General features: G+C 34.4%; 1 protein-coding gene across 1 annotated transcript in view; it reads right to left on the bottom strand.

The window, feature by feature from the left end:
- LOC110033630 (kinesin-like protein KIN-7E, chloroplastic) overlaps positions 1-27,375 on the bottom strand; it is a 124,178-nt gene that overhangs the window by 74,262 nt on the left and 22,541 nt on the right. The window contains exons 7-9 of the mRNA XM_020737674.1: positions 14,978-15,037; positions 5,970-6,048; positions 1,026-1,093 (exon numbers count right to left, since the gene is read on the bottom strand). Coding sequence (XP_020593333.1) covers positions 1,026-1,093; positions 5,970-6,048; positions 14,978-15,037 — 207 coding nt within the window. The remainder of the gene's footprint in view (positions 1-1,025; positions 1,094-5,969; positions 6,049-14,977; positions 15,038-27,375) is intronic.

The raw sequence follows: 27,375 nt of genomic DNA, 5'->3' as shown, positions 1-27,375 counted from the left end.
AAAATAAGTGTTCCGCATTGAGCCATTCCCACTTGATTTTTCTCATCCTACCTTGAAAACCTGAACCTTGAATTCTTGAAGACTAGAACCATTGATCATTATCGAGAGTTTTCTCAAGTGACTCCCGTCATTTGGGATGTAATTAACTATAGGGGCTTGCCTCTATAGGGAACTTGGAACCCAGGTAAAATAAACCCTATTTAATCTTTGTATTAAATAGGGGAATTTGTCGGTCATTTATTAAAGGTTCGCAGACCAAACGGATGTCACAAATCTCTTAGTTTGCAGGATTGGGTCTATCGCTGAGGTCTACACTTATCTCTCGGGAAGGTGTAGTATTCGCGGTATCAGGCACGATTATGCAAACTATCAGACTAATGAGATCCATTTGGTCTCATTTTTCAAAAATTAAAACATACTACTTTTAAAACTCAAACTATATATCTTTTATACTTAAATTAAATCTCAAAAATTATTTTCATATACCATATTTTCTTAATTAATCAATCGAAAAAGTTGACCGACAAACATTAAAAAAAAAAAATGACGCAGAACTTATAAACGTGATAGAAATTAAGTCGAATTAGAACAAAAAAATAAACAGGAAACAACTCAAAGCTCTGCAAGGATTCCCGCAGAAATTGTCAACCAGACGAGAACTGCTCGTTCAGTCTTCCTGTAAGTGCGGGAGCTTCGATTACGTGGTATATCGTGAGATCTCTGATTTTGCAGTATCGCAGAAACATTTGAACGGCATGACATTCCCATCACATAACTTATTACTAAAAGATGCAGCCACAAAAATACGAGAAGAAAATTTTACATAATGGGAAGTGGATTGATCATTGTTAATCGACAACACAAGAAATACAAAGAAACCAGCAGTTAAAACATAAAAATAAAACTGTCTTAGATTCTAAGGTAAATTAGGCTGAAACATGAAAAAAAAAAATTCAAAAACAGATATGTAATTTAATTGGATGGAAGCACCTATGTTCAATCAAAAATAAATGCAAGATTGTTACCAAAGTGAAGATAGTATGGCTCCGACTGCTGAGTAGATTAAAGTTATTTGATCCAACATGCCGGTGCTCTGCAATCACAACAATAAATTAGGAAGAGAGAATGAAACTAGACGTAAATGACTAGAAAGTTATAAAAAATAATCAATAAAACAACCAGATAAGCGTCTTTGATGATCAAAAAATTAGTATATGAAAAAATTCCAACCCTGAATCACAAATACAAACCACCATAATTCAATGTAATTAAAGGTGTAGATATTGCCATTTTCACCATAATCCAGTGTGGATTACCACACATTTTAGTGCCAAAAGTATTGAAGAATTAGAGTGCCTAACTACCAAAAAAAACCAACACCGGGCAGTAGTTACCCTGCTTGTATCTCAAGAAAGAAAACATAATACCGTTTCACACAAACACCTAAACTTTACACTGGTAAGCATTTTAACCAAATTAAAAACATCACCAAATATCCATGTTGGTGGCATTCAGGCAAATCACAGAACACTTAAAGCCATTCGAAAAAAGAGTCAACATAACTAAATTCAAGCATTTCTTTAATGGAAAATCGATGAAGATCCTATTTTTAGAGCTCACCTTCATAAATATGAAAAAATTTAAGAATAAGAAATTGGAACTCACCTTGAGATTTGCTTTACATATGATAATAGTAACATAATATGATGTGTTAATGCGAAATAGTTCGAAATTTTTATTTAAGCTGATCAAAGACTAATGAATTAGGGTAATTAGCTAATGAGTGATTAAACTAATCATTTGCTTGTAACTAAAAATTAATATTCAATGATGAAAATATGTTTAGCTTAAGAGTATCATGTCATCGGGGGAAAGACTAGCAATGATTTGTTTATGATACTTGTACAGGTGGCACAAAAGAGTCCTTAATATAATTCAATAATGATAATGTAAGATTCCACCTAGGCTCTATTGATCTTCATAATATAGCCTTTGAGCTAAAGTTTATACCTTATGCTATGTGTTGTGGGTTTACAACTCACTAACATATGATAGATAATAAACTAATGTAATTATACACACGCATTCAAAAACTAAAGTGAATGACAAATCAATAGATGATGAATAAACAAAAGAAAGGTTTTATGTAATTAAAATTAATGTGTTTGAATCATTTAATGATAATAATATGCTACTTAGGTAATTCAGTTGTTATCTCCTTATATAAGTATTTTAATGTAAATCTCTATGTAATCAAAGTATTATTTTGAATTTTATAAAGTACTAGCTATTTATACTCTTTTTTATGATTACATGATTAATATGTCGTTTGCATCTCTTAAGTATTTATGTATTAATTTTTTTTATCATGTTAGGCCTAGTACCTTACTGAATTATCATAACTGCTTTCTTGAGGAAAGTAAAAGAATAAAATTGAGGCCTAGTAAGAATCAATATTAACTCTGATAATATTTTTTTAAACAGCTATTGAAAGATAGAGCAGTATTACAATATTCTATGAAAAGAAGTTTATGTTTTGTATAAAATTTTAGATGATCTGTAGAAATATAAATCAATAATTTTTATATTGCTTCCACTTAGTTCCATGATTAAATTTTAATAAATGTGTAAATTTAAGCAATATTTTCATGTTGTTTTTGGTGCATTTAGGCGATTAAATTTATTACTCGCTCTACTATGTTAAGTACAATATCATAATGGGAATTGGAGGTATATTAAATGAGTTAAATCACACTCATCTTTGTTAATTCCCGAGTCAATTTAGGTAGGGGGCGTTGTGGGACATGACAGCTTGGACATAAGCCTTTGGGTTGGTTAAATCATATAGAAATCTTAATGTCCATAAATCCCACTAGACTTAAATTTCAATTAACCTATATAGTTCATCCTTGAATTATTATAAACGTGAATGTTATAAGTCATATTGCACAAAGTTTGTTTGAGTAAATTTTTTTTAAATGTAATCATATCATTAATACTCGCTTTTAGCATAGTTTCTTAATTTCAATAATGTTATAAATGTGTTATGATTATTTTGACACTGGTATGATTTTATTATAGTGGATAAATTATAATATAATAATAGATATGTAAACTAATTAATATTGAAACTTAAGCATAGCATTAAACTTGAGTAACACATTATTAATCAGTTTTCTAAGAAAAAATTATACTTGTACGGTCGAATGTGTGGTATTGCATTAAACCGCAATTATATGATTTATATAGTTGAGTGTAATAAATTATATTGTCTAAAATTACTTCTACACTCTTTATTTTGGTTTATATATAAATGTGTATTTATAGATTCTTATGTTTATACAATTAATAGTTAATTGCGAGTATAATTTATATCATTAATCATTGTATTATTTATAGTTTGCACAGAATTCTTCTTCCCAATTTATTAAGCCTCCATAAATATAATTTGTAAATATTGCTAAAAAATTATTTTAAAATAATAAATTCACCCAGTGTTGTTGAGCCATGCGACAATCGGCTAGAACTCCTCTTCTTGAAATCATCATTTTCTCTATGGCATAGCTTATATATCAATTCACTTACGGTTTAAGACATGTTAGTTGAAATTTCTCTCTATATTGTGTCTATCACCATCACATCCTAACATGAATGTGGCTAGCACCACTCTCCTATTCTCTACGCAAATCATGCAATCCAAAATATTTTTTATCTTCAATAATCAATCTTTGGAAGTTGTAAGGTCACTCACAAATTTAAATGCAAGTGGCTTAAACTGAAAGATCTTTAAAAGTCTATGAACTCTTGTATCAACTTTAGATCTGGGCCCTAAATTGGTCTAAAAACTTTCAATAATAGTCATTTTATCAACCACTTGTGATCTAAATTGAACAATCTAATGAAACTCGGTGGCTCTAGCTTCCTCGTTTCTCGTGCTCTGATTATCATTTCTGATTAAGACATTGCAATTGGCTTAGGAGACTGGATTAAGTACTTTTTGCACTTCTTCAGCCAAATTCAACTATATTGGCATAATTCATTATCCGATCTAGTATATCATACAATAATTATGTCATGCATTCAAGATATCTTAAGTCATATGAGATATCAATCATAAATTAATCAACCTATAGCTCTGTATAATTCAAATCATATTTGATCTCATTCTGAATTTATTTAAAATCCAACATGTTTTCATCATTCTTTTCATCCAATAATCATGCTCTCAAACCACTTTCAGTCACACCCCAACGGACTCACTTTTTAGGGTGAATAATGGTGCGACAGAGAAGAAAGACTAAGTCAGACCAAATTCTCATCAGCACATGTTCTGAATTGCAAAATCAAGACCCAGTGGGTAAAATATTAGTTTAAATTATCACAAGCATACATAATTAAGCATGAAAAGTCTTATAAATATAAATATATATATATATAGGTATGTATATAGATATATATGTATGTATATATAAATATATATAAAGAGAGAGAAGGAGCGAGAACTGCTAAATCTAAAAAAATAAAAGTATGTATGCTAAAATTCTGTAAAAACTCCCAATAATGAAAAAACTGTACAAGTCACACCTGACTATACATCCTAGCGCTTCTTACACCTTCCTAAAAATCAACAACGTAGAGTGAGCTACACTAAGCTCACTAAAATAAGCAACGTTAAAGAAGGATTTATAGCTGAAAAATAAGCGTACATGATCATATGTAGCTTAGCTCATATATGTACGTCACATGTATAAAATATGTAAGAAAAGCATCTAATGCAAGGAATCATGACTGCTATATAAAACATTTATTTTATAGGCATATCACAATAATCATAGATATGTCACTTGTACTTGAATAGGTCTCAACTATTTTCATGTCATGTCATGTCATTGGGTCGTCACTAGCACGTAAGTTAAATTATTTATTGATAAAAGTTGCCCCTCCTAACGTAGCATTTATCGATAGCCTCATTGATACAAATGGTTCCCATATTTCTGTCCCAGTTTGATCCTAATGATTCCCGGAATTTCTTCCTCGACTAAATACCAGAAGTAGGGAATCACATCACTATCTATCATCCATACTTGAAATCATTCACGTAATAGTCTACGTATAGCATCACTTGTGCAATCTCTTAAATAAGAATTCTTGTAACAAACATTCATCATGGGCATTTCATATCTAGTATACATGAATCAAAGTAAATGAATACCTACAAACAATAAATTTATAAAAATATTTATCAGATTCATGGCATAGTAAAATTGCAAGTAACGTAAGATAATATTTGAACTCATCCTTTATTACTACAAAAAGAATTTCTTAAAAGAAAAGGAATATGAGATGTTGCAAGGATTGGAGTAAAGATGTGAAGGTTATTTGGTGCAAGAATATTCACTTGAGCTACTTCTAGTTCAGAACTTCGAAAGGGGAGGAAGCTTATAAAATCATTGAACAAATGGAGAACTCCAATTTGTCCATCTCTCCCTATATGTGAAAACATCATAATTTATGCATTTCTTTTTTTTTTTTGTTTTGAGCTCTCGATTCATTCTTGTAATTAAACCTTTATTCCTACCTCATGTTTTCTTCTCTTTTCTTTTTTTTTTTTTCTAGTGATGATAAAACCTAAGGAACCTACAATAATCTTAACTTTTAAACAAATTTGAAGAATTGGCAACCAAACAAGCATAATGGATTACAATTTCGAGCTTACTAAACTAATTTCATCAATGCAAACCCAAGCAACATTGTTTAGGGTTAACCAAGACACAAACAAGATAAACAAAATACAAGTTAAAAAAAAAAAAAACCGTATGCAAATTTACATATTTCAACCAAAACTTCTTCAAAAAAGTCAGAATATGCACGTGAAGCTTTTTAAGATTAAGAAGATACATTGCTGTTGAGGATACAGTGGCAGAAATTTGGGCATATCATTTGAATTCAGTGCTCTTGATATGTCGTACCTTCGCCAGAGGCTATCAATGAGAGAGCATGAGCGGGAGACAAAACAACTTCTTCTTTTATTCCTTCCACATACGTTCCCTACAAAGCATATTCCCTTGTACTAAATAAACGTTAAATAAAAATAAAAAAAAAATATTAAAAAACAAAAAGAAAACTTATAACTCTGGTGATGAAGTCAATGAGCCTAACATAAAAGTAGCATAGACACCATAGCAAGTATGGGACTCTTAGATCTAGAGTTTTTAAAGCCTACTTTGCAAACAATTCATTTATTGCGAACAAACAATGCAAAAAATAGGAGGTCAAAATAGTAACCATTTGTACTCCGCCATTTTAATCATGGCTATCTAGCTTATTCAACTTAGCCTGTTGACCCCTCAAATATGATCTAAAATATTCCCAATATTAAATCATAATTGAGTAGTCAATAAACTATTTTGAATCAAATTTAGCAATTCAATAGACAAAATTGGACACATTAAAAATTCAAAACTAAAACACTGAGTGTACACAAAAGAAATAGAACTGATATGTTACTAGAAACTAACCAAATTCCCTACAAAAATGTGAACTCAAAGAATTGGGAACCTGAAATACTTTGTTGGCATAGAAGTAACTCGTCAAGCCATGGTACATTAATTTCCCAACACAAACATATCATAGATTTGTTAAAGGAGATAGATATGATTGGATGTAAATAAACAGAAACGCCCATGGATTGAAACAAAGAAAAAGCAGAATCACCATAAACCCGTTGAAATAGAAAGATATTAAAGACTAATGAAAAACTTATTAATCTCTCACGCACCATACTAGATATTGAATTTCCTGGATAGCGAACCATACTTAACACAAGAAAAAAGTCAACTACAAGAAGTCTCCTAATAAGAGTTCAAATTTTGTTAGATGTTATTTGGATTGGAGATGTGATTTAGAGCAAACATGCATATTTGGAAATTGTAAATATCTGGAGGAAAATCATGTCATATGGAAAAGTAAGAAACAATTTGAAGTTGAACAAAATCAAAAAAGATATTTACCTTGCATGAAGAATCATTAGCCTTTCTATTCATATAATTTAGCCTCAAGTGTAGAATATCTAAATATGCCTCTGCATGTGTGTCTAAATCCATTTTCCTGTGTTGGTTCTAGGGTATTAATCTTGTTGCCTCAACCACCACAAAGCGTTGAAAGTGGGAAGGTAACCTATTACAGTTAATTATCTAATGGAAATCAAGTTTTTACTCAAGCCAAGAATATGCATGATTTCTTCAGCTTCTAAGTATTCCAATAGGTTGTTTTAATTAGCACAAATTAAACGTCACCACCAAGTAACATTTTGTCAAAATTATCTGTGAAAAATTTACCGATAAATCTTTGCTTGAAGAACAAAGGCGCAAATGAGTCCAATATCCACATCTCCATTAGACAGTGTGCATTGAATATCCATATCATCATTGAACTGTGAGCATAGAATATCAATGCATGCTAAATGTTTTCTATGGTGGCATTCCTGTATCTCTTTCATTGAATTTCAGACTACATAACAAATCTTTTTCCAACATTATTCCATAATATGGCAAGACTTGTCATATTATTAGCATCCTACTGGACAATTTAGAGACATAAGAGTATTAAGATATAATTATTAGTTTGTAATACGAGATTTTGATCTATCCAACCCATTGTTATTTCATTAATTTTGAGACAAACTCATTCTATCAATATTGAAAATATAGAATGATATATCAGCACCTCTTTGATAATGGTTAATATTATAGCAAAGGATAACTAATATCTCTAGTGTTGTTAAACTTTATGGTGGACAGTCCATAAGAGGAACTTCGATGGTGGCCACAGCATTATCCCAACTTTCGGAGAACAAGGGAAGTAAACTTAAAGGCATGGATCCCGTCATCAAAATTGATGTTCATGGAGCTCAATTTGCCTGAGATTGAGTTGCTCTCCTTTTAATAACCTAAAATTTAAAAAAATTCTCATTAAATATACCTTGTTGACTGTGAAGGCATTCATACATGTTGGAGTGCGCCCTCATAAATGTATCCTAAATTAATATTATTAAAAATCTTAAAAGAAACATTCAAGACGAGGGATAGGCAAAAAAATCCCGTAGTATATACTTCCATCAATGTACTTGCGAGGCTTTGGATGTAAGTGGATTTCATGAAGTCATAGAACCTTGTGAATTGTGTTTATTCTCGTCTTCATCATATTTAGTGTTGACAACTAGCATCAAGATTTATCAACAAAACTTTCTTTGTTTAGCATGTACGATGAAGGATCAACGTAGGTAAGTTTGATGGTTGAAATTTTGGGTTTAGGAAGATGCGGATGGAGTGTTTGCACAAGAATGTTCAATCAATCTCCAAAAGTAGTAATACTAACATATATTAAGAAGATTCCATTGAGCTCCAAAATCAGATAGGCCAAGGATTTCACTCAAATATAAAGACAGTTTCGAGGTAAACTTTTGCAGAAATGCCTCAACATGCCATATTTGATGATGATGAAATCATACGCTTGTTGTACTTGATGCTAAAAAATAAGAAAATACTACCTCCCATTGTAGGAGTGAAAGATTAGAGTAAAGTGGAAACTAACAACTAAGACTACTGCCAACTGCAAAAAACCTCAATACCCCACCTCTTTCTTCCCATATTTCAATTTTATTGATATGCTAAACCCATCTTCCAACGATCCACTTAAAGTACTGACAATGCATGCATTTGAAAACATATAATAAATCACATACAAGAAGATTCTAAAATAAAAAAAGATCTCATAATCCACAAAAAAGATTTAATTATCTATTTGCATATACATAAATTCTAAATTATATCTTAAATAAATTTGTTGGAAAAAATTACGATTTCATAATTTTAACAAAGACAGTTAAGAAAATATAAACAAAAGTTAAGCATGAATTCAAGAGGCATCACAAAAACAAAAAAAAATAAAATGTTACAATAGTATCCTAAGAAATAAATAAAATTGAAAAATGAAAATTAGCTAAAAAAATAATGGTGGATTAGTAGCTGAATAAACACCTTTGCACACAATGACAATTTTGAGCATCCACATCGAATTAATGTTTTAAACAACTTTACACATATGAAACATATTTCTAATCCAAAAAAGAAAAATCATACAAAAATTCTTTAGTTGAATTAGCCTACCACTCTTTCAAATGAGTAATGATGTCCCATCCTGATAGTCCTTTTTAAAAAGAAAAAAAAAATCTAGGATCAAAAGCAAAAAAGATTTGAACTACACATTCAACGCCTAAACCTTATTCAAACTAATTTGAACATATATTTCAAACCTAAAAGTACAATCATTAGAACCGAGACTACGTTCAAAAGACACTTGAAAAAAAGTTCAAACTTGTACCATGTGGTTAGAACCTTTTGGGATCTTTTATCATACTCTATTTGAGTTTCATTTGAACAATGTTTAAATCTAGTGTTCAACTAATACTCAAATAAAGCTTGAACAAGATTCAAACAAGGCTCTTATTCGAACCTTGTATGAACTTATGTCGTATAATGTTCAAGCATTTTTTGAACAGATCAGATACTTATAAATGTTTGGACATTTGCTTTAAGAGCAAATGTTTAAAATAAGATTCAAATGAGATTTCAACCTTGTTTTTCCTCATTATATTGAACCTTTTCCTTGCTTCCAACCTGCAGTTCTCTAGGGCCCTAACTCATCAACTTCACACTAATGTATACATATTTGCTCTTTTTGATAACGGTCACCACTTCATATCTAATGCTTTAGGCAATTAACCAACTTAGCATACGTTAGCATCAAAAAGTATTAGTCATAAGTTCTGCAGGCTTTCTGAAGGTATGGCATTTTTTACCCATGAATCCAAGAATTTGACATGTAAATCATTATTAAATACTCAAAACATTATAATTTGGTACAAATCGTATGGAATTAATGACATATAAAAGGTCAATATAGCATAATGATGCTTGGAGTACTTAATAACAATTTACATGTCAATTACTTCGGTTCTCCTGGATGAGAGAAATGTTAAAACATAAACTGAGCTGACCGCTATAGTTCTTGATTTAGCTATTTGCTAAGCAAGATACTTGCATCAACCATTAGCTATCAACAAACATCATTAATGAAACAAGCATACATGAATACAACTGTGTGAAATTATTTATGAGCATTTATAAAACCACAAACAGCAAGGTCTGAGATAGAAACTCAAAGTAAGGGCTCCAAAAATTACGTGTCTTGGAAAAAAATTTTGATAGTAAAATGCTCCTTGGCACCAACTGTTATACTGTTTAATTTGGGCAAAATTCCTTATGATAGTTTTCTATGAGATGTAAATTTATGTAACATAAAGCATATATACTTTTGGTATTTTGTAGAGAACTTAGTAGTATTTTATAGTATTCTGTGGTCCTTCATAGATTTTTGTTGTATTTAACATACTTCTTGGTGAGTTCTTCAACATTACTTCCAGAAAATAAACAATATTAATCATAGCACTTAACAATCTGAATGAGCAACAAAGCAATATAATGTGACATTCCAAAAGTACGGACTCACAACAATGAACAGGTACATGTAAAATATAAACACATCCACTAATTCCAAACACTTATATCAATGAAACATATTCACATAATCATACATTATTCCATCAGTTCCAAAAACCTCAGGAACAAAACATAACTACCATTGACCATGATCAATCGAAATGATCCATCACTCCAGCTTCAAATTAAATAAATTCCTATCCGTTATTGTAACTATGTACAATAAATATGGAATAAAAAATGCAATAAATTTAAGAAGAATAAATATTACTATTTGGTTCAAACAAAGGTAGAACAAACTTGAACAAGTTTGGAATATTATCAAACAGGAGATAAGTTCAATATAAGATCAAAATAAGCTTGAACAATATTCAAATGGTGTTCCAACTAGTGAACAACCTTTGAACAAGATTTAAACTAGATTTGAACCAAAAAAAAAATAGGACCAAACAAAATGAATAGCAAGCCAAACCAAGTCAACAAAAAAAAGACTCGAACATGGTGCTCAAACAAAGTTCAAAAATTTGTTTGGCATTGATCAACCTTGTTTGAACCAGTTTCTTTGGTCCTTTATCTAGTTCTAATCAAATGACCTAAAATAACTCGCTCTAATTCAATATAAATCATATGAATTATCACATAGTCACTTGGGTCATGTGTCTATAATATTATTCAAAGAATAAAAAATTCAAACAAGGCTGTTGAAGTCAGATGAAACTACATCACATTCAAGTTGACCATCACAGTATACTTATCCAGATGCAAGAATAAATCTAAAATGAAAAAAACAACAATATTAACAAAATGTATTTCTTGAAATTCAGAATAATACGAAATAAAGCGAGATTTTCATTGATATGAAAGAGGTTATAAAAAAACCCTTAAGTGAATCTTAGAATACGAAAAATAATAAAAAGAAAATAATATGAAAGGAAAGATATAACTCCTATTATCTCTAATTAATCGATTCATATTAATTATTTAAGAGAAGAAGGAAACAATATAATATAGAAAAGCCTAAAATAGGAAATGAAATGAAATAAATTTAATCCAAGGAAAAAAAATATAAAATAGGAAACAAAATGACTCCTAATCTAAGAAAATAATTTATTTCTCATAACTTCTAATAGAATAAATTACTTCCTAATATAACTTCTAGCACTCCCCTCAAATTTAAACATGGTTGAAAACCATGTTCAACTTGGATTTAAAAACATTAATGGGCAAGAAAATCCTGAGAGATAGAACTTAAAGTCTTCGTCTCGTGTTGTGGTTGTCTTTGACTGCAGTTCCTGTAGTGTTTATAAGTAGGTGGAAGGCTCCAACAGGTAACGTTATAGGGGAATTTGCAGAAGAGTAGACAACAGTGGTTGCAGTTTCTGCTGTGTCTGTAGGAAACGGAACACTCCTACAAGTAATGTTGCAAGGGGGTTTGCAAGAAAGTAGACAACTGTGATTGTCTTTGACTGCAGTTCCTACAGTATCTGTGGATAAACGAAAGGCTCCTACAGGTAATGCTGCAAGGAAGTTTGAAGGGAAATAAACAACCAATAGGAAAAGGCTGCAGGATATGGCCTGCAAAAAAAAAAACTTAAGAGCTAGGCCTCGCTGCAAAAAAGGCTCTGAAGGAGGACAAGTTGCTGAAAGAATTCAAACGTAGGGTTTGTTGCAGTGAAAGCTCCGGATGAGGGCCTGATACAAGAAAAAGTTCCAAGTGAGAACCTAATACAGGAAAAAGTTCAGGATGAAGGCTTGATGCAGGAAAAAGCTCCATAAGAGGGCCTGTCATACGAAGAATTTCAGTGCAGGACCAGCTGCAAAAAAAGCTTTGAGAAGAGCCTTATACAGGAAAAAAGCTCTGGAGGACGGCCTGATGTACCAAAAAATGTTGGAGAGTCTGCTACAGAAAAAATTCTGGAGAAAGGCCTGTTGCAGAAAAGCTCCGAAGAAATTCATCTCCAAACAATAAGTTCTCCTCTTCACAAGCATCTTTGTTGCAATCCTGTATGCTTCCTCCAAGGCATTTGACAGCCAAGACAAATCTAATGGCTAGCCAATACTGCAACCTCCAAACAGTTCCTTCTGTGAATCTTCAATAGGCTCAATAGCAACCATTATTGTCCCCTAAAGGATCAATCCACCTGGCATATCAAGAAGCGGAGCATACCACAGCCTCATGTTGAGTGTTGGGATCAATATTTGTTATGAAGAACCTGAAGTTGATACAGGCCTCACACTAAGATCCTGTAATATCCATGGTCAACACACCTTTGCCATCTGCATTAGTGAGATCCTACAATTTCAATGTCATGTGATCGCTGATAATGGTATGGAGGAGGTAATGTCGTACAGTGGCAGCAATGAGGGGACTAATTGTCCATACAACCCTAAGCTTCAGCCTTGAAAGATTCAGGAATGTTTTTTGTTGCCTTCACTAGCACAGAAATAATGTGTGGGGTTAGCATTTACAGATTTGGAAGAAAGGATAGGCAGCTGTCAAGGGTGGAACCAATAGTAGCCTTCCATTTGAGAAGAACACCTTCATCAACCGCAAGTACATCGGCTGGAAGCTCAATCTGAAGCCGTCGGATCTCCTTGAACTTCTCCAGCACCTCAGAGGGGGAATGGTGTGATACTTCAGATGTGGAAGAGGTCGATGTTGAATTGGATGATAAAATGTGCTACGAGAGAACAGATAAAATCTGACCCAGTGCGTAAAAGGGTCGCACAATCCCGGCGAAAACGAAACTAGAAAGATTAGAAAAAACATCGCAGGATCTATCGCCAACAACAGCAGAAGAAACGAACGAGAGAGAATGATCGTCAGATATAATGTCGTCAATGTGGATGACAGCGTTGTTGATTAGGGGAACGAGAGCGTGGAAGCGGCAGGAGACGACGCAACACCATCCAAGTGCCTTCATGCCGCCTATCCGGCTGAAGATGACAATCAAGATCAAGTCTGACAGCCGATTAAAGTTGTGGATTCCATACTCTGACGACGACGATATCAAAGATAAGAGGTAGCACACCAACTGCGAAATTGTAGTAGATCTGCAGCCGCCGATGACATATTGTGGCTGAAATGAAAGAGAAAATAAGAAAGAAACCCTAGAAAGAAATGCTCTCGAAACCGGTTGGGATTCAGCGGGTAGATCAGCAACAGAGGGAACAAAATCTAGAGTTGAGCTGATTCAAGTTAAGAAACAAAAGATATTGGCTGAAAGATGAAATTGAGAGCCGCCGCAAATTTTCCTGGCGAGATGGTGAGGTCGAGAGCCGAGAGTGAGTGCGACCATACCGCAGGTAGAGAAAGTGTTTTTCCCTTCTTGCAGGGAGAATGGCACAAAGGAAGTCAAGCAGTTATAGAGAGACGACAAGCAACTAAGATAGGAAATTTGGCTCTAATATCATATTGAAATTCAGAATAATGCGGAACAAAGCGAGATTTTCATTGAAATGAAATGCATGAATCCTAGAATAAGAAAAGCAATAAAAAGGAAATAATATGAAAGAAAATATATAACTCCTAATATCTCCGATTAATCAATTCAATTTAATTATTTTAGAGAAAAAGAAAGCAACATAAAATAGAAAAGCCTAAAATAGGAAATGGAACAAATCAAACCAAGGAAATAAATATAAAATAGAAAAGGAAATAACTCTTAATCTAAGTAAATAATTTATTTCTCATAACTTCTCACAGGAATAAATTATTTCCTAATATAACTTATAACAGTCTTGACTGGTAGTGTATGAAGTTAGGAATAACGTTGCTTTAGCATTTTAAGTGGGTAAGTGGACAAAATAAAAATAGAAAATGCAAAGAGGGGAATTTTATCCAACCCATATTTCTCCAAATAAAAATTTAGCAAAGATTTATGGACATATTGCTTTACTATGAGACAAAATTCAAAATTACCAATTGAAATAAAACAAATAATTAATACAATCTTATACAAAAAAATTTTAAAGTACACTAAACTAATAGAAGCCACATTTAGATGCGTCAAGCATTTCACAATTTGATTACTCCAAAGTTAAAGCTCCCAAAAATTTCTTTAGTGGCATAAGAGCCAAACCTATTAATAGGGCTAAAGTTAATAATTCAATTCATGAAATGATACTGAAATATCTAAAATGGCTAAATGCTAAATCAAATACAAAATTGCATGCCAATTTGCACGCCTTCAAACAACATGATACAAAATGATAGATTAGTATTTTACTTAAAATGGCTCAAAGTCATATAAATATAGAAAAAGATTAGTTCCCCGCTATTTTCAAGTCCTTATAGGTAACATAATTGGCAATGAAGCAACTAACTTCAAGTTCACTAAAAAAAAGCATTGCAACATAGAAAATGAATAAACAGAAAAAAAAATCCCAAGTGTTTAATACAAACGACCAATACGAACCTGTGAATCTTCTCTTATTCTAAGGTTCTGTCCGACAGGATCAAGCAAGTCATTGATAACCTATAAAAAAAAGATAAGAACAATAAGTTACACAGGTTCCAAGGTACATGCTTGTTTAATTGAAAATCTAACCGTACAATCTAATCCTCAAAAAAGGAAGGACTCCTATGTTTTGATGACTTGCAACATTCCAGAAATCAACACTATGATGCAAGTTGCCAAAATATAATAAAACACACAAACAGGCTAGGTACAAAAAGCAAAAAAAAGGGCATGAAAAATAATTAAAAGATAAGATATTTAAATTCATTAGTTTAATTTAGATGTACGTAGCTATGAAAATTGAATCTTAGAATAAAATAAACATAACAACCAACGATAAAAATGATGGATTAAAAATTATTAAATTAAAATTTTAAGGAATAAATATTTCTAAAATAGCTAAATGAACATAATGGTAAATTATGTTCAGATTGATTCTAAGAGAAAAGTTAAGTTAGTTCTAAAAAAAGAAGCATTAAGAACCCGTATTAGATACACATTATAATTTTGAGAATTATGAGAGCTGTTAAAATGGAGGATCTAATAAACACTCAATAGAATAGTGATGACTAATAAGATGTCAAATCGATTGGAGAATAAAATGATTTAAAATAATATTTCTAAAAGATAATAAAAAATTGCAGTTACAAGGGTGTCATAGTTATAAGTCACAAAATAAAGTTCCTGGAGAGAAAATGAAACAAACTTAGAAAATCATTATTGATATCAAGGGCTAAATGTGGCTTTATGCATGAAAGATCCACAAACATACAGACTTTTGTGTCGGAAAATAAGAGAATAAACATTTTGGTAGTACTAATTAAGAACAATAGAGATGTTCAAAATTATAGTATCTAAAGTACAAATTTAAGAGTCATATAAAGACGACATGAGAGAAATAATATCAAAGAATTAGAAAATTTATATTCATATTATAGACTTACTATGGTTAAAGGAAGGGAAGATCCACAATCATGATAAGCATGCTGTTAAAGAATTTAATAAAAATTTAAGAAAAAGAAAAAGATTTCTTTTTTCTATTATTTTTATTGATCTTACTCATTGAGTACCACAAGAGACAATTTGGGGTCTATTAAAAAAATGTTGTCAAAGCTAAAGTGAAATTAAATACAATTAAGATAGAGCATTGACCAGCGTTAGAAATAGTTCTCAAGTGACAAAATGATAAAATTAGGAATTACATCAAAAAACAGTAAGTTAGCTCACTTTTCTATCTAATATAAAGATACTTACAATGAATAATCAAAAAGAGGTGCACTGGGGTACGGTATTTCTTCTTTGACATTGTCTTAATTTGAGGTACCTATTTGATAAGTTGAAAGATTGAACACTGGAGCAAATATTTCAAAGGTATGGGTATGTAATTTTAGTGGTTGTGAAATTAAAGATTAACAACCAACATAGATAGGAAATCAAATGATTCTAGTTCGATAAGTTTAAAAATGTTGGTTATATTAGGGTCTTGGGTTTAGTGGTTGTAAAATAATAAGGCTATAAAATGAGCGAATAAATTCTGTTCAGGCCAGTGGTCAAATTAAAAAAGGGCCACAAAAGTAACATACAATAAAAAATATATATATAACATGAGCACATAAAGGTTTTTTATATATAATTGAAGTTGAATAAACTATGTTGAAATTTACACAAGTGTTAGATGATTAGGAAATCAAACATAGTAAGTTGATTATTATAAATGAGGAAACATATATTGATATGTGGAATAACTAGCAAGGATGATTGAGATTTTGGTATATTAAAGGAATTCAGAATTATTATTTATTAAATAAAAGAATATGAAAGAAGAACTAAGAAAGTCAAGTCGTCCATAAAAAACAATCAAAGGCGCCCAAATAAAATAAGTACATAGGGTTTCAAATAAGACAATGAACATAAAGATAGCATGTATATAAATTGTGCAAAAAAATTGCACATAATAGATTTAAAATTTATGCACTGCTTAATATGAATAAACAAAAAAATTAAAAAAATTAGCCACAAAATGTTTAGAAAAAAGCCTATTAGTTTCAAGCACAGGCATGCCTTTAACATGTCCTTACATGTGTCCGATAAATTTCTTCTGTCTAAAATGTTTTCTCTAAAATTATACTCAAAACACGTTAAAGATACACAAGACACACAAGCACAACTAGGAAACACATTTACATGAAAGGGAGACGAAGAAGCTACTACTTATTCATTAAATTTCTAGCTCAAGTTGGCTGGTTGGCAATTGTCTTGGTATGAGAATGTTAGGTCAATTTAGCGATACCTCAATGAGCTAATATTCTATGTGGTTATGTCAAAAATTCTACTTTTTTTTGGATTTTTAGTTGGAGGTTAAAATGCTAATATTGAAAAAAAACTAAGAATAAAGATTAATCCTAATATTGGTGTGTCATTGGCGATAAGGAGCATTAATTCAATAAAAAAATTTCATCAAATGCAACAGTAGCAGGTCCAACTACATCTGATATTGCTCGTAGATAAAATTTTGAATCAATTTTAGATCAACATTAATGTTTTTCCAGAAATTAAGCACAACAATTGAGATTGATTTTGCAACTATTCACTAGATTAATGAAATAAATCCTATTAAGGTTTTTGCTCCTTATCATCCTCTTGTTCGGTATATCGATTCTCTATCCATGAGCTTTGATGTTAGCATTTCTCACATAGAAAAGCAAGTGGAGAAAAAATTTATTTTGCTTTAAAAAATGAAATTATCCCTCAAACTCTGGGGTTTTTGCTAAAAAATTTAGACATTTTGTGCTAATTTTACACAAGTAATAATAAAATTCATTCAAAAATTTGTACCAATAGTGTGTCATGCCCAATTTATTTGGTTATGTCATGACCCCATGTAAGTGTTGTATCTCCACGTCTAGCTCGTGTCTTGCTCGTGGGTTGAGTTTATTTCATGCTCAACAAACTAAGGCAAATGATGCAGTTTGAAGAACAATACAAAAGGAAAAGGTTAACTTTGTTGGAATTTGATAACCATTGAGCATAAAATCATTGAAATTCAATAAATAATATGCAAACAATACTATTGTAGCTTCTATCAACTCATATTTAGGAGATTCAAGCATTCCTCTATATTTTCGTAGATTTTATCACCAAGTCACAATCAATTTTATAAGAAGCTTATTTTGACACTATTTAAACTCCACAAAGCAAAAAAAAAGCATACAACATTAAATTAAAAGAAATGTGTTGCACCGGTGCCAAAGGAGAAATTTTAGGCTCTGTTTGGGGCAGCTGCAGCTTATCCAGCTTCTGCTGATAAGCAACTTATCCTAATAATCTGCTAATGAGCAGCTGATCTGGATAAGCTGTCTGGCTATTTGGTTTGTGCGTTTGAAAAACAGCTAATTCTGGGAAAATGATCATTCTACCCCTGTTCTGAATAAGTTGTTTAGCTGTTTGGTTTGTGTGTTTGGAAAACAGCTTATCTGTAACTTTTTGCAGATAACTTTTTTAAATAAATTTTAAATTATCTGTTACGTAAATTGTAATCAATAATTTACAATATACTCTAATTTTAAAATAAAAGAATATATCAGTAAAAAATTTGAGTAAATAATTAAAATGTACTTACCAAAGTGTGAGGAAGCGGTTGCCGACAACATAGGTGCTTAATGCAGTGTTTTTTCGAGTAAACAAACAATAGTCCAATTTTCAGCTAATTTATATGCACTTACATACATACCACTCAATTCCTATGTATTTACATATCCAACACCTAAATTGTGTGAAAAAGGTGCACTTCCTTCTTTAAAAGTTAAAATGTTGGCATCAATGTAAAAAGTAAAGTTTAGGTCTTGGATATGTAAATACATGAGAATTGAGTGGTATGTATTAAAAAAAAAACATGAAAAAGCAATTACCATAACAAATTAATACATGAGAATAGAGTAGATAGACAGAGAGATTCATGGAATTCAAATAGAAAAATCCAAGTAAATCATTACTGCTCTTGAAGAAAACTGCTCTTGAAGAAAATAGACATAAAATAGACATTTTTTTTTAAACTCAGAGTATCTTCAGCTTGCATAAGAAATTATAAAAGAGTTTCTTAGCTGGAATTTCAGTAGGTGTAAAATTAACTGTTTAGAATTGCAGGATAGAAATTGAACCATCTTCAAATTCAAATCAGTTCTAATCATATTTTGTAAAAACAAATCAGTTCTAACTTAAGGGTAATGTGTTACTCTAAACTAACACACACTAGTTAGTTTTCTTTTGAAGATGAACCCCGTAACTTGTGTATTTAAGCAGAGCAAGAATTTCAAGTTTAAATCCTCCTCTAGCATCAATATACAGAACATTCAACAACTGTACAAAAAAAGGAAACAAAAACTGACTTTGAACTTCGCCAAAATCCACATACACACCCACACAAAGATAAATTGTGTTTGGAGAAATGAACATTAATAGTTCATATCTCAATTCAACACTCATATCAGCTGAACTCCAAATCCAAAGAAGGCAACATAATCAAACGGCTTACGAATACAATGGCTTCTCAACCCACGCACCCGAAAAATGACCATTCTCACACATAAAAGCTCGGACAACCAGCTCCCCCTCATGAAGATCCAAGCCTCTCCTCAAGCAAAATGCAGAATGTAAATCCCAAGTCTATTTTCCATCACAAAAGGCGCATTTCACCTCAATCCTGCTCTTCTTAGCATCCCTCACCGTCCTCCAGATTGAAGTCTCCTTATAATTTCTGAACACACCTCTAAATAGCAAGTACTTCGGCCTATTCTCCCATGGACGCACGCCGGCCACTGACTAATGACAATCACCACGAAATCGGCTTGCAAGCAGCTTGCTACCTTCTTCCCTACTGAATCCCCTTTGTGTCAAGGTGTAATGAGGTTCCCAAATGGGACGACGCCTACACATGTGATTAGGGTATTCATAGAGGACGTCGGCGTGGTGGAGGCGAGGACAGCAGATACAGAGCTTGCGGAGGGCAGGAGAAGAGATCCCGAGCTTCGAAGCCGAACGAAAGAGATCCCGAGCGAATTCGGGCAAGAAGGCAGGAGAGGGCTTCGAACAAGAGAGGAAAGTTAGGGATGCGGGAATGTTTCGTGAGGGCAGAGGAGTAAAAGCTTCGAAGCCGCACGCGGATCGCGGGGATCGACCCGCGGTCCGCGTATAATGTAAAATAGGAAACTCAATTTTTGAAAACACGCCTCAAACATGTGAATCAAACAGTGAGGCAGCATTTGGCGTTTTCAAAACACCGCCACACTTATAAGCTGCCCCAAACGGGGCCTTAGTCTTTTATTAGCATAAGGGCAATTGTGTATTTTATTATTTATTATTGTTTAGTATAAATAGACCTTAATAAGATAAGGGTTAGGGTAGCATGAGATTGTCGTTGTGTTGGTTGAGGGTTTGGGAGAGATTAATTACCTCTCGAATTGTTGGTGCATATATTTGTATTCGTGTTGAATGCTTGATGATCTTGCAATAAAATATGTATTTGCCATAATTTTTGTAGGAAAATCTGACTTGAATCCAATCAAGTGGCATCAAAGCATTCAAATCTTAAAAGCCAAGAAGGATCGTGACAATAGTTGTGAAAGAATACCAGACCGTGTTTTCTAGACAACTAGATTTGCGAAACAAACATGGATTGTGATTCTCGCGCCATACAAATGAATAGATATAGAAAACAAAAGTCGAATCACGTACAAGATCGTGATACAATCGCGATAAGAGCTAGCTGGGTTAGGAGCCTTTGTCGTCTCGACGGGACCACGGCGTACCGTAGCCTTCGACACTGAACCTTGTGATACAGTAGTGATTACATTTAACTAGGAAGCAAAAGCAAAATCTTGGCATACTGTAGCCTTCAACACCAAATCCCACGATATAATCGCGACTAGAACTAATCAGAAAGCAACAGCTGAGTCGACGCGTACTACTGCCTTATGCATCAAACCTTGCAATCCTATCGTGCCTAGTAAAAGGAATCGCAGTTTACAAAGCAGTGTTCTATCCGACCGATCCGGGCGCAATTGCACTGGATCGTGACGGACAGCATGGTAGCTATTTGACCTAACTGGGAAGTCAACAAACGAGATTGCAATAGACAGAGCCGATGTTTGTGACATAAGCTCGTGATACAGTCGCTATTGGAGATAATAAAAAAGATGGGACCAAAGCCAAATCTTGCGAGACAACACAATTAGACGTAGCCAAGAAGGCTGTGAAGGGATCGTAACGTGCTAGCACTTATTTAGAGTGAACTTCCCAGCCTCAGTTTGAAAACTAATGTGTGGCATCATGGTGTACAGGAGTTACGCACCGCTTTTGATTGAAATAGTCGATCGGGATCACTGTGTAAAGGAGTTTTGCATTGCTTGTAACAGAAACTTGCGAACGAGATCTGCAACATATATAAGTTTTGATTGTGAATTTAAGAGTTTTGTGCGGCTTCCAAAAGTTCCACCATACTAGATACAAAAATTTCGAAATCATGTCGTCCAGAGTTACACATGTAGAAACCGCGTTCAAAAATTCTGAATCTCATGATTTCAACATAAAAGAGTTGCAAAACTGTCCATGAGTAATGACGGCCAAAAAGGTGGATGCTTTGGAGGTAAAAACTAGGGAATCAAATAAAATTTAGAAAAAATTAGTGTTTCTAAGCCATAGAAGGTTCACAGTCCTAAAAGAAATTATAAAGAAGAATGTAGTCCCACACAAACTCTCTGCCGCCTATAGCGGGATCAAGAGACGACGTCTGGAAGAAACATCAACGACCGCAGTCAGCAGAATTTGTGTGACATCAGGGCAGCATTATTGTCTCCGGTGAATTTAAAGCCATGAGATTGGGTGAAGGAATAGGAAGCAGACTTGAGCGTCAGCACTTGGAAGGAGTGGCACGACATCCGAATGGTTGGAACGAGAGGCAACAGGTAGAATGGGAGGCTGGTGATTCAGGGCAGAAGAAGATCAATTTGAAGGATTTCAAAACAATGAACCATGATGGGTGGGACCCCGACAGAGGGCTACATCCCACCGCACCAGTGTCTTTTGGGGATGGGTGGGTTGATTATGGAGCACACCAAACTTACAGAATAAGAGAAAACAATATTGGTTAAGGAAGGGAATCAAGTCCTTTCCTTGCAAGTAGAATGAACTTCAATCAAGGTAGTTGGGGAGAAACTCTTGCATGAGAAAGCTGAAAATGTCGATCTTTGAAGGAGAAGATGCTTATGATTGGGTTTATCGTGTGGAGAGATACTTTTGTAGTTAGTTGGTTGGCAGAGGAAGAAAAATTGATGGTATTGGTTCTAGGTTTGGAAGAAAATGCTCTAGCATGGTATCAATGGAGAGAACAATGTCAGCCAATCCGAATATGGGAAGAATTCAAGATCCGATTGTTAGAGCGCTTTAGAATTACATGGGAAGGGGATTTACATGAGTGATTTTTTGCATTAGTCCATAAATGATACATGATGGAGTATACGAATAAATTTGAGATGTTATCTGGTCGTTTGAGAGGAATATCAAAACAAGTGGAAGCCAACTTCGAAAAAGGGGTAAAGCTAGAGATTTGAGCATCACTTCGTCTACTGAGAACACGAGGATTAGGGAAAACTATGGAATCAGCACAGTTGATTGAAGAAAAAAATGTAATGAAACTGGCCATTACGAGCAGCACAAGTGGAGCATCATACCGAAATACTACAATCACAATGATACTAAATGCTCAAATAGCCCAAAGAAAAGCTTCACAAAACAAGAATCATAAGCCACGGTTGAGGGCAACGCTTGAGCGCCTTACAAATACAGAGATCCAGGAGAAGCAAGTTAAAGAATTATGTTTTCCGTATGATGAGAGATTTTCCCCAGGACGCCGTTGCAAAAATCAAACATTACAAGATCTCACAGTAAGTGAAGAGGAGACAGCTGATAAGCAAATAGAGAAAGTTATGGTGAAGGAGGAACAACTTTATTTTTTTTCCACATTGAGAACAATGTATCTTTTTGGTAAGAGATTATTTTTATGCATAATCTTTTATTACGCTAATGACAATTGATTCATTTACTATATATTATTATTTAATATAAATAGACGCTAATAGGTTTAGGGTTAGGGTATACATCAGATTGTTGTTGTGAGTCTTTAAAAGAGATTTCACACCTCTCAAACAGTAGGAATTGAAAGAGATCACCTATCTTTAGAATTGCAGGTGCCTATATTTACATTAGTGTTGAATGTTTGATATTCTTGCAATAAAATATGTGTTTGCCCCTAATATATGTGAGAAAATCTGTATGGAATCCTATCAAATGCTCGGAGACATGAATATCAAAGTCGGCATAATCTTCACCACATGAGCCCCAAGTACGTTTAGCAAAACTTTGTCAGCTTAGCGGGAATGCTTTATTGAAATAGTAAATGTTTTCAAGGAGTTGGCATGATAAATAAATAAATAAATAAGACAAAAAGAGTTATGCAAGTGAACAAACATAGCATAGAAAGAGTAATTAACAAATGGACATTAATTTCAAAGCTTAATGTAGAAGTTCGAATCTCAAATTCAGTATATGAAGTGAAGAACAAAAAATCTGTTTTTATAATGGCATGGTCACTCTTAGCCTTGTACAAAGTGTTAAAGGCCTACCTGCACCTGCACCCGCACCCTAGATCTTGCCTAACGCAAAGCCAAAACTTATGTGAACAATTTAAATACCAAGTTAAAATTTTGAAACTAAGTTGAAAAGTATGATGAGACTACATCTATTTGACCTATTACAAGCCTAAAAGAAACAAATAAAGAGCCATGGTAACCTATGAGTATGCAAAACAAATCATATTGGTTGTGTGGCGCAGGCGTCCAGCGCCCACAGAGCAATTTTTGTGTATTTATCACGGACCATGTTCAGTCCAGAAAAGGGAGGAATCAACCCATACTTCCAAGCATGTGCTTCTCTACTATTTGGAGTGTGTCCACTCTTCACCCTAGGTCTATAAGTATGTTATTTTTGTATTTTAGGACAGTTTTTCTTCGTGTTTTATGTCAGGACAGCAACAACGTTTAGTTTTCCTTATAATGTTGTATCCAACAACGGGCAGTGATCCGGCTGTATCTCGTTCGATATGGTGATCATTTTCGACCTTCCCACTCCTTCGCAACTTTCCATCCACTGTCGTCGTCACAGTATTTGCTGCAACCATTGAAAAACGGCCACTTTATTATTTTTCTGCAGCCTTTTACCACCTCTCCACTATTCCCAATCTATTGCCCCTTACCACCAATCCTCCTCGTTTTTTTGTCATTTCAAGGGCAGGCCACTCGACGCTTGCCTGTGGTTCAGCCCCTCCATAGTTGTTGCCTTCCCAAAAACCACAACCCAGTACCCTCTTCATAGAGATGCTTCCTCACACCAGCACCGCCATAACCTCATACCAGCACTCTCCACACCTTCCCACCTCCATAGCCGCTCGCCGCCTGTCTGCAATCCAGCCCCTCCATAGTTGTTGCCTTCCTAAAAACCACAACCCAACACGCTCTTCATAGAGCTGCTTCCTCACACGAGCACCGCCATATCCTCATACTAGCACTCTCCACCCCTTCCCACCTCCATAGCAATCACCACCACCTCGGACCTAACCCTAATTTCAATTTATGTTTCGTGCTTATTGCTATTTCATATTTATGTATGTTGGTTGTATTCTTTTTTTTTTCATTTCAGTAATAAAATTTGCATTTCTCGTTGTTATTTGGTTAGTTAAAGTATTATTTGATATCAGAACTACCCTAACCCTAGTCTTCTCCTAGGGTTCATAGCATCCACCACTACCCAACCTATATTCACCCAAAATTTTTCTTTCCTACCCTACATTACCCATACACACCTCCTTACACCTACTCACAGATCAAGAGTTTCCATGGATGAGATATAGCGACTACCCCACCAGGTACTACAACAACTCGATGTCATTGACAAAAGGACCAAAGGAGGCGTCACCGTCGATCGTAATAGAGAGATCTGAGAAGGAAAGTAAGACGAATATCTAAATCCTTTCCGTAGAGATGAATTCAACCAAGAGGTGGATCAACTAAGGTGTTTCGGAATTCAATGTCAGAAAAGGCTTAGAGAAAAGGGGTCTTCTAAGATACATAGAGATCTGGGGGTAAAATGGACCAACTGAATATCGAGGAGAAAATGAATCCAGATTATTTTCTCGAGTGGATGCAAGCTGTTAAGAGGATCTTTGAATACAAGGTGCCCAGTGACAGAAGAGTAAAGCTCACCACGATCAAGCTGAAGAAGAATGTTTCTTTGTGGCGGGAGAACCTGAAGAGGGAAAAAAACAAAAGGAAGGGACAAAATCACTACTTGGTAGAAAATGAATAAGACAATGCAGGGACAATAACTGCCTCTACACTACCGCTAGAATATTTTCTTGAAGCTCCACAATATGCAATAGAAGGAACTATCAGTGAAGTATACAACATAATTTATGCAGTTTAAGCTGAAATGTGAACTAACGAAGACAGAAGAGTATACAATAACCAATTATTTAGGAAACCTAAAGCCTACCATCAATAATGTGGTCCAACTACAAACCTATAAACACTGAGGAACGTGCAGACTTTAGCATTGAAGGTGAATAAAGAACGAAAACAAAGCAGATACCTACCCACATTCAGACAACCCCCTGCAACTGGAAGCAGTGGCAAAAACACGCCTGGAGGAGTTGGGAAGCTAGGTTAGGAGAATGACAAGGCAGATCAAAGTGGGAAGAAGCCTAAGAAGAATAGCACTCTCAATACATTTCTAGCCAGACAATGCTTCAAATGTAATGGTTTTGGACCCACTGCTTCCAATTGTTTAACGAGTCAAGTTATGTCCTTCACTAAGCAAGGAGTCGTGAAGGAAGTGAAGAGAAAGAGGCAGCTGAAAAATTTGGCGAGGAGTATCAGCTCCAAAGATATGAGAGTGAGATGCTAGTTGTGAGGAGGATGTTGCAGACTAAACCTCAGAAGGAGCACTTAAGGATGAGGTATGGCCTCTTTCGCACTAAGTGTACCATGCGGGGGAAGGTGTTCAGCCTCATTATTTACCAAGAGGGTTGTAAGAATGTGATTTCCGCTATTATGGTGAAAAAGTTGGACTTGGCTACGCAAAAGCATTCTCATCTCTATTCCCTGAGTTGGTTGAAGAAGGGTAAAGAGATACGAGTCGATCAATAGTACTTACTAGATTTTCCCATTGGAGACCAGCTACAAAATCAGGTGTAGGGTGAAGTGATGCCTATCGATGCCTATCACATCTTGTTGATAAAACTATGGCAAGTTGATCGCAAGATTCAGCATCTTACCCATTAACGAAGGAGGGGAAGTGCATCGCTCTCTTGCCCATCAAGGATATTGGAAGAGCTGATATGCACGTCGAAGCTTGTGGATCCCTGCACCGCCATGCTACAATCAGTACAGGAATCCCCAGTAGCGATGGCCTTAGTCATCCAAGAGGGAATTGAGGTGGAGATAGAACCACCAGAGTCAATCCAGCCAGTGCTAGTCGGTTTCCAGAATCTGATAACCTACAATCTCTCAGAGGGTCTGCCACCGCTTAGGGGTACCAAGCATGTCATAGATTTTATACAAGAATCGGAGTTGCCAAACAAGTTTGCCTATAGATTGAGACCAGCTGAGTACGAGGAGTTACAGTGGCAGTTGCAAAATATCATTGTGAGGGGATTGGTGAAGAGAGTACCAGTTAAGTGTTGTCCCTGCTTCGATGGTGCCTAAAAAGGATGGCTCATGATGGATGTGTATTGAGAGTCAAACTATCAACAAGATCACCATCAAGTACAGGCTTCAAGACCAGAAATGAATTGTACGAGTGAACCATCATGTCATTTGGACTGCCCAATGCACCTAGCAACTTCATGAGGCTGATGAATCAGGAATTCTGGGCTTACATCGAGAAGTTCGTGGTTGTGTACTTTGATGATATCCTTGCCTACAACAGTTTATAGAGGGAGCACTTGCAGCGACTAAGGGGGTTTTTTGAGGTTTTGCAATCTAAGTGGTTGTATGCACCCAAAGTGTCACTTCATGACAGCCCGAGTTTTCTATTTGGGTTACATTGTGTTTAATGCAAGCATTCATATAGACCACACAAAGATCAAGCTATCGTGAGTTGGACACCCCCAGTCCTTTACCGAGCTGAGGCCATTTGTGGAGCTAGCATCCTTTTACAGGAGGTTAATCAAGAGCATTAGCACCACTATAGTGACCCTGACAGACCAGTGAACAGAGGCAACTCAGTCCAGCTTTGACACGCCGAAGGAG

The sequence above is a fragment of the Phalaenopsis equestris genome, unplaced genomic scaffold (genome assembly GCF_001263595.1).
Source record: "Phalaenopsis equestris unplaced genomic scaffold, ASM126359v1 Scaffold001241, whole genome shotgun sequence".
Taxonomy (NCBI): Eukaryota; Viridiplantae; Streptophyta; class Magnoliopsida; order Asparagales; family Orchidaceae; genus Phalaenopsis; species Phalaenopsis equestris.
This window is presented reverse-complemented; position numbering and strand designations above follow the sequence as displayed.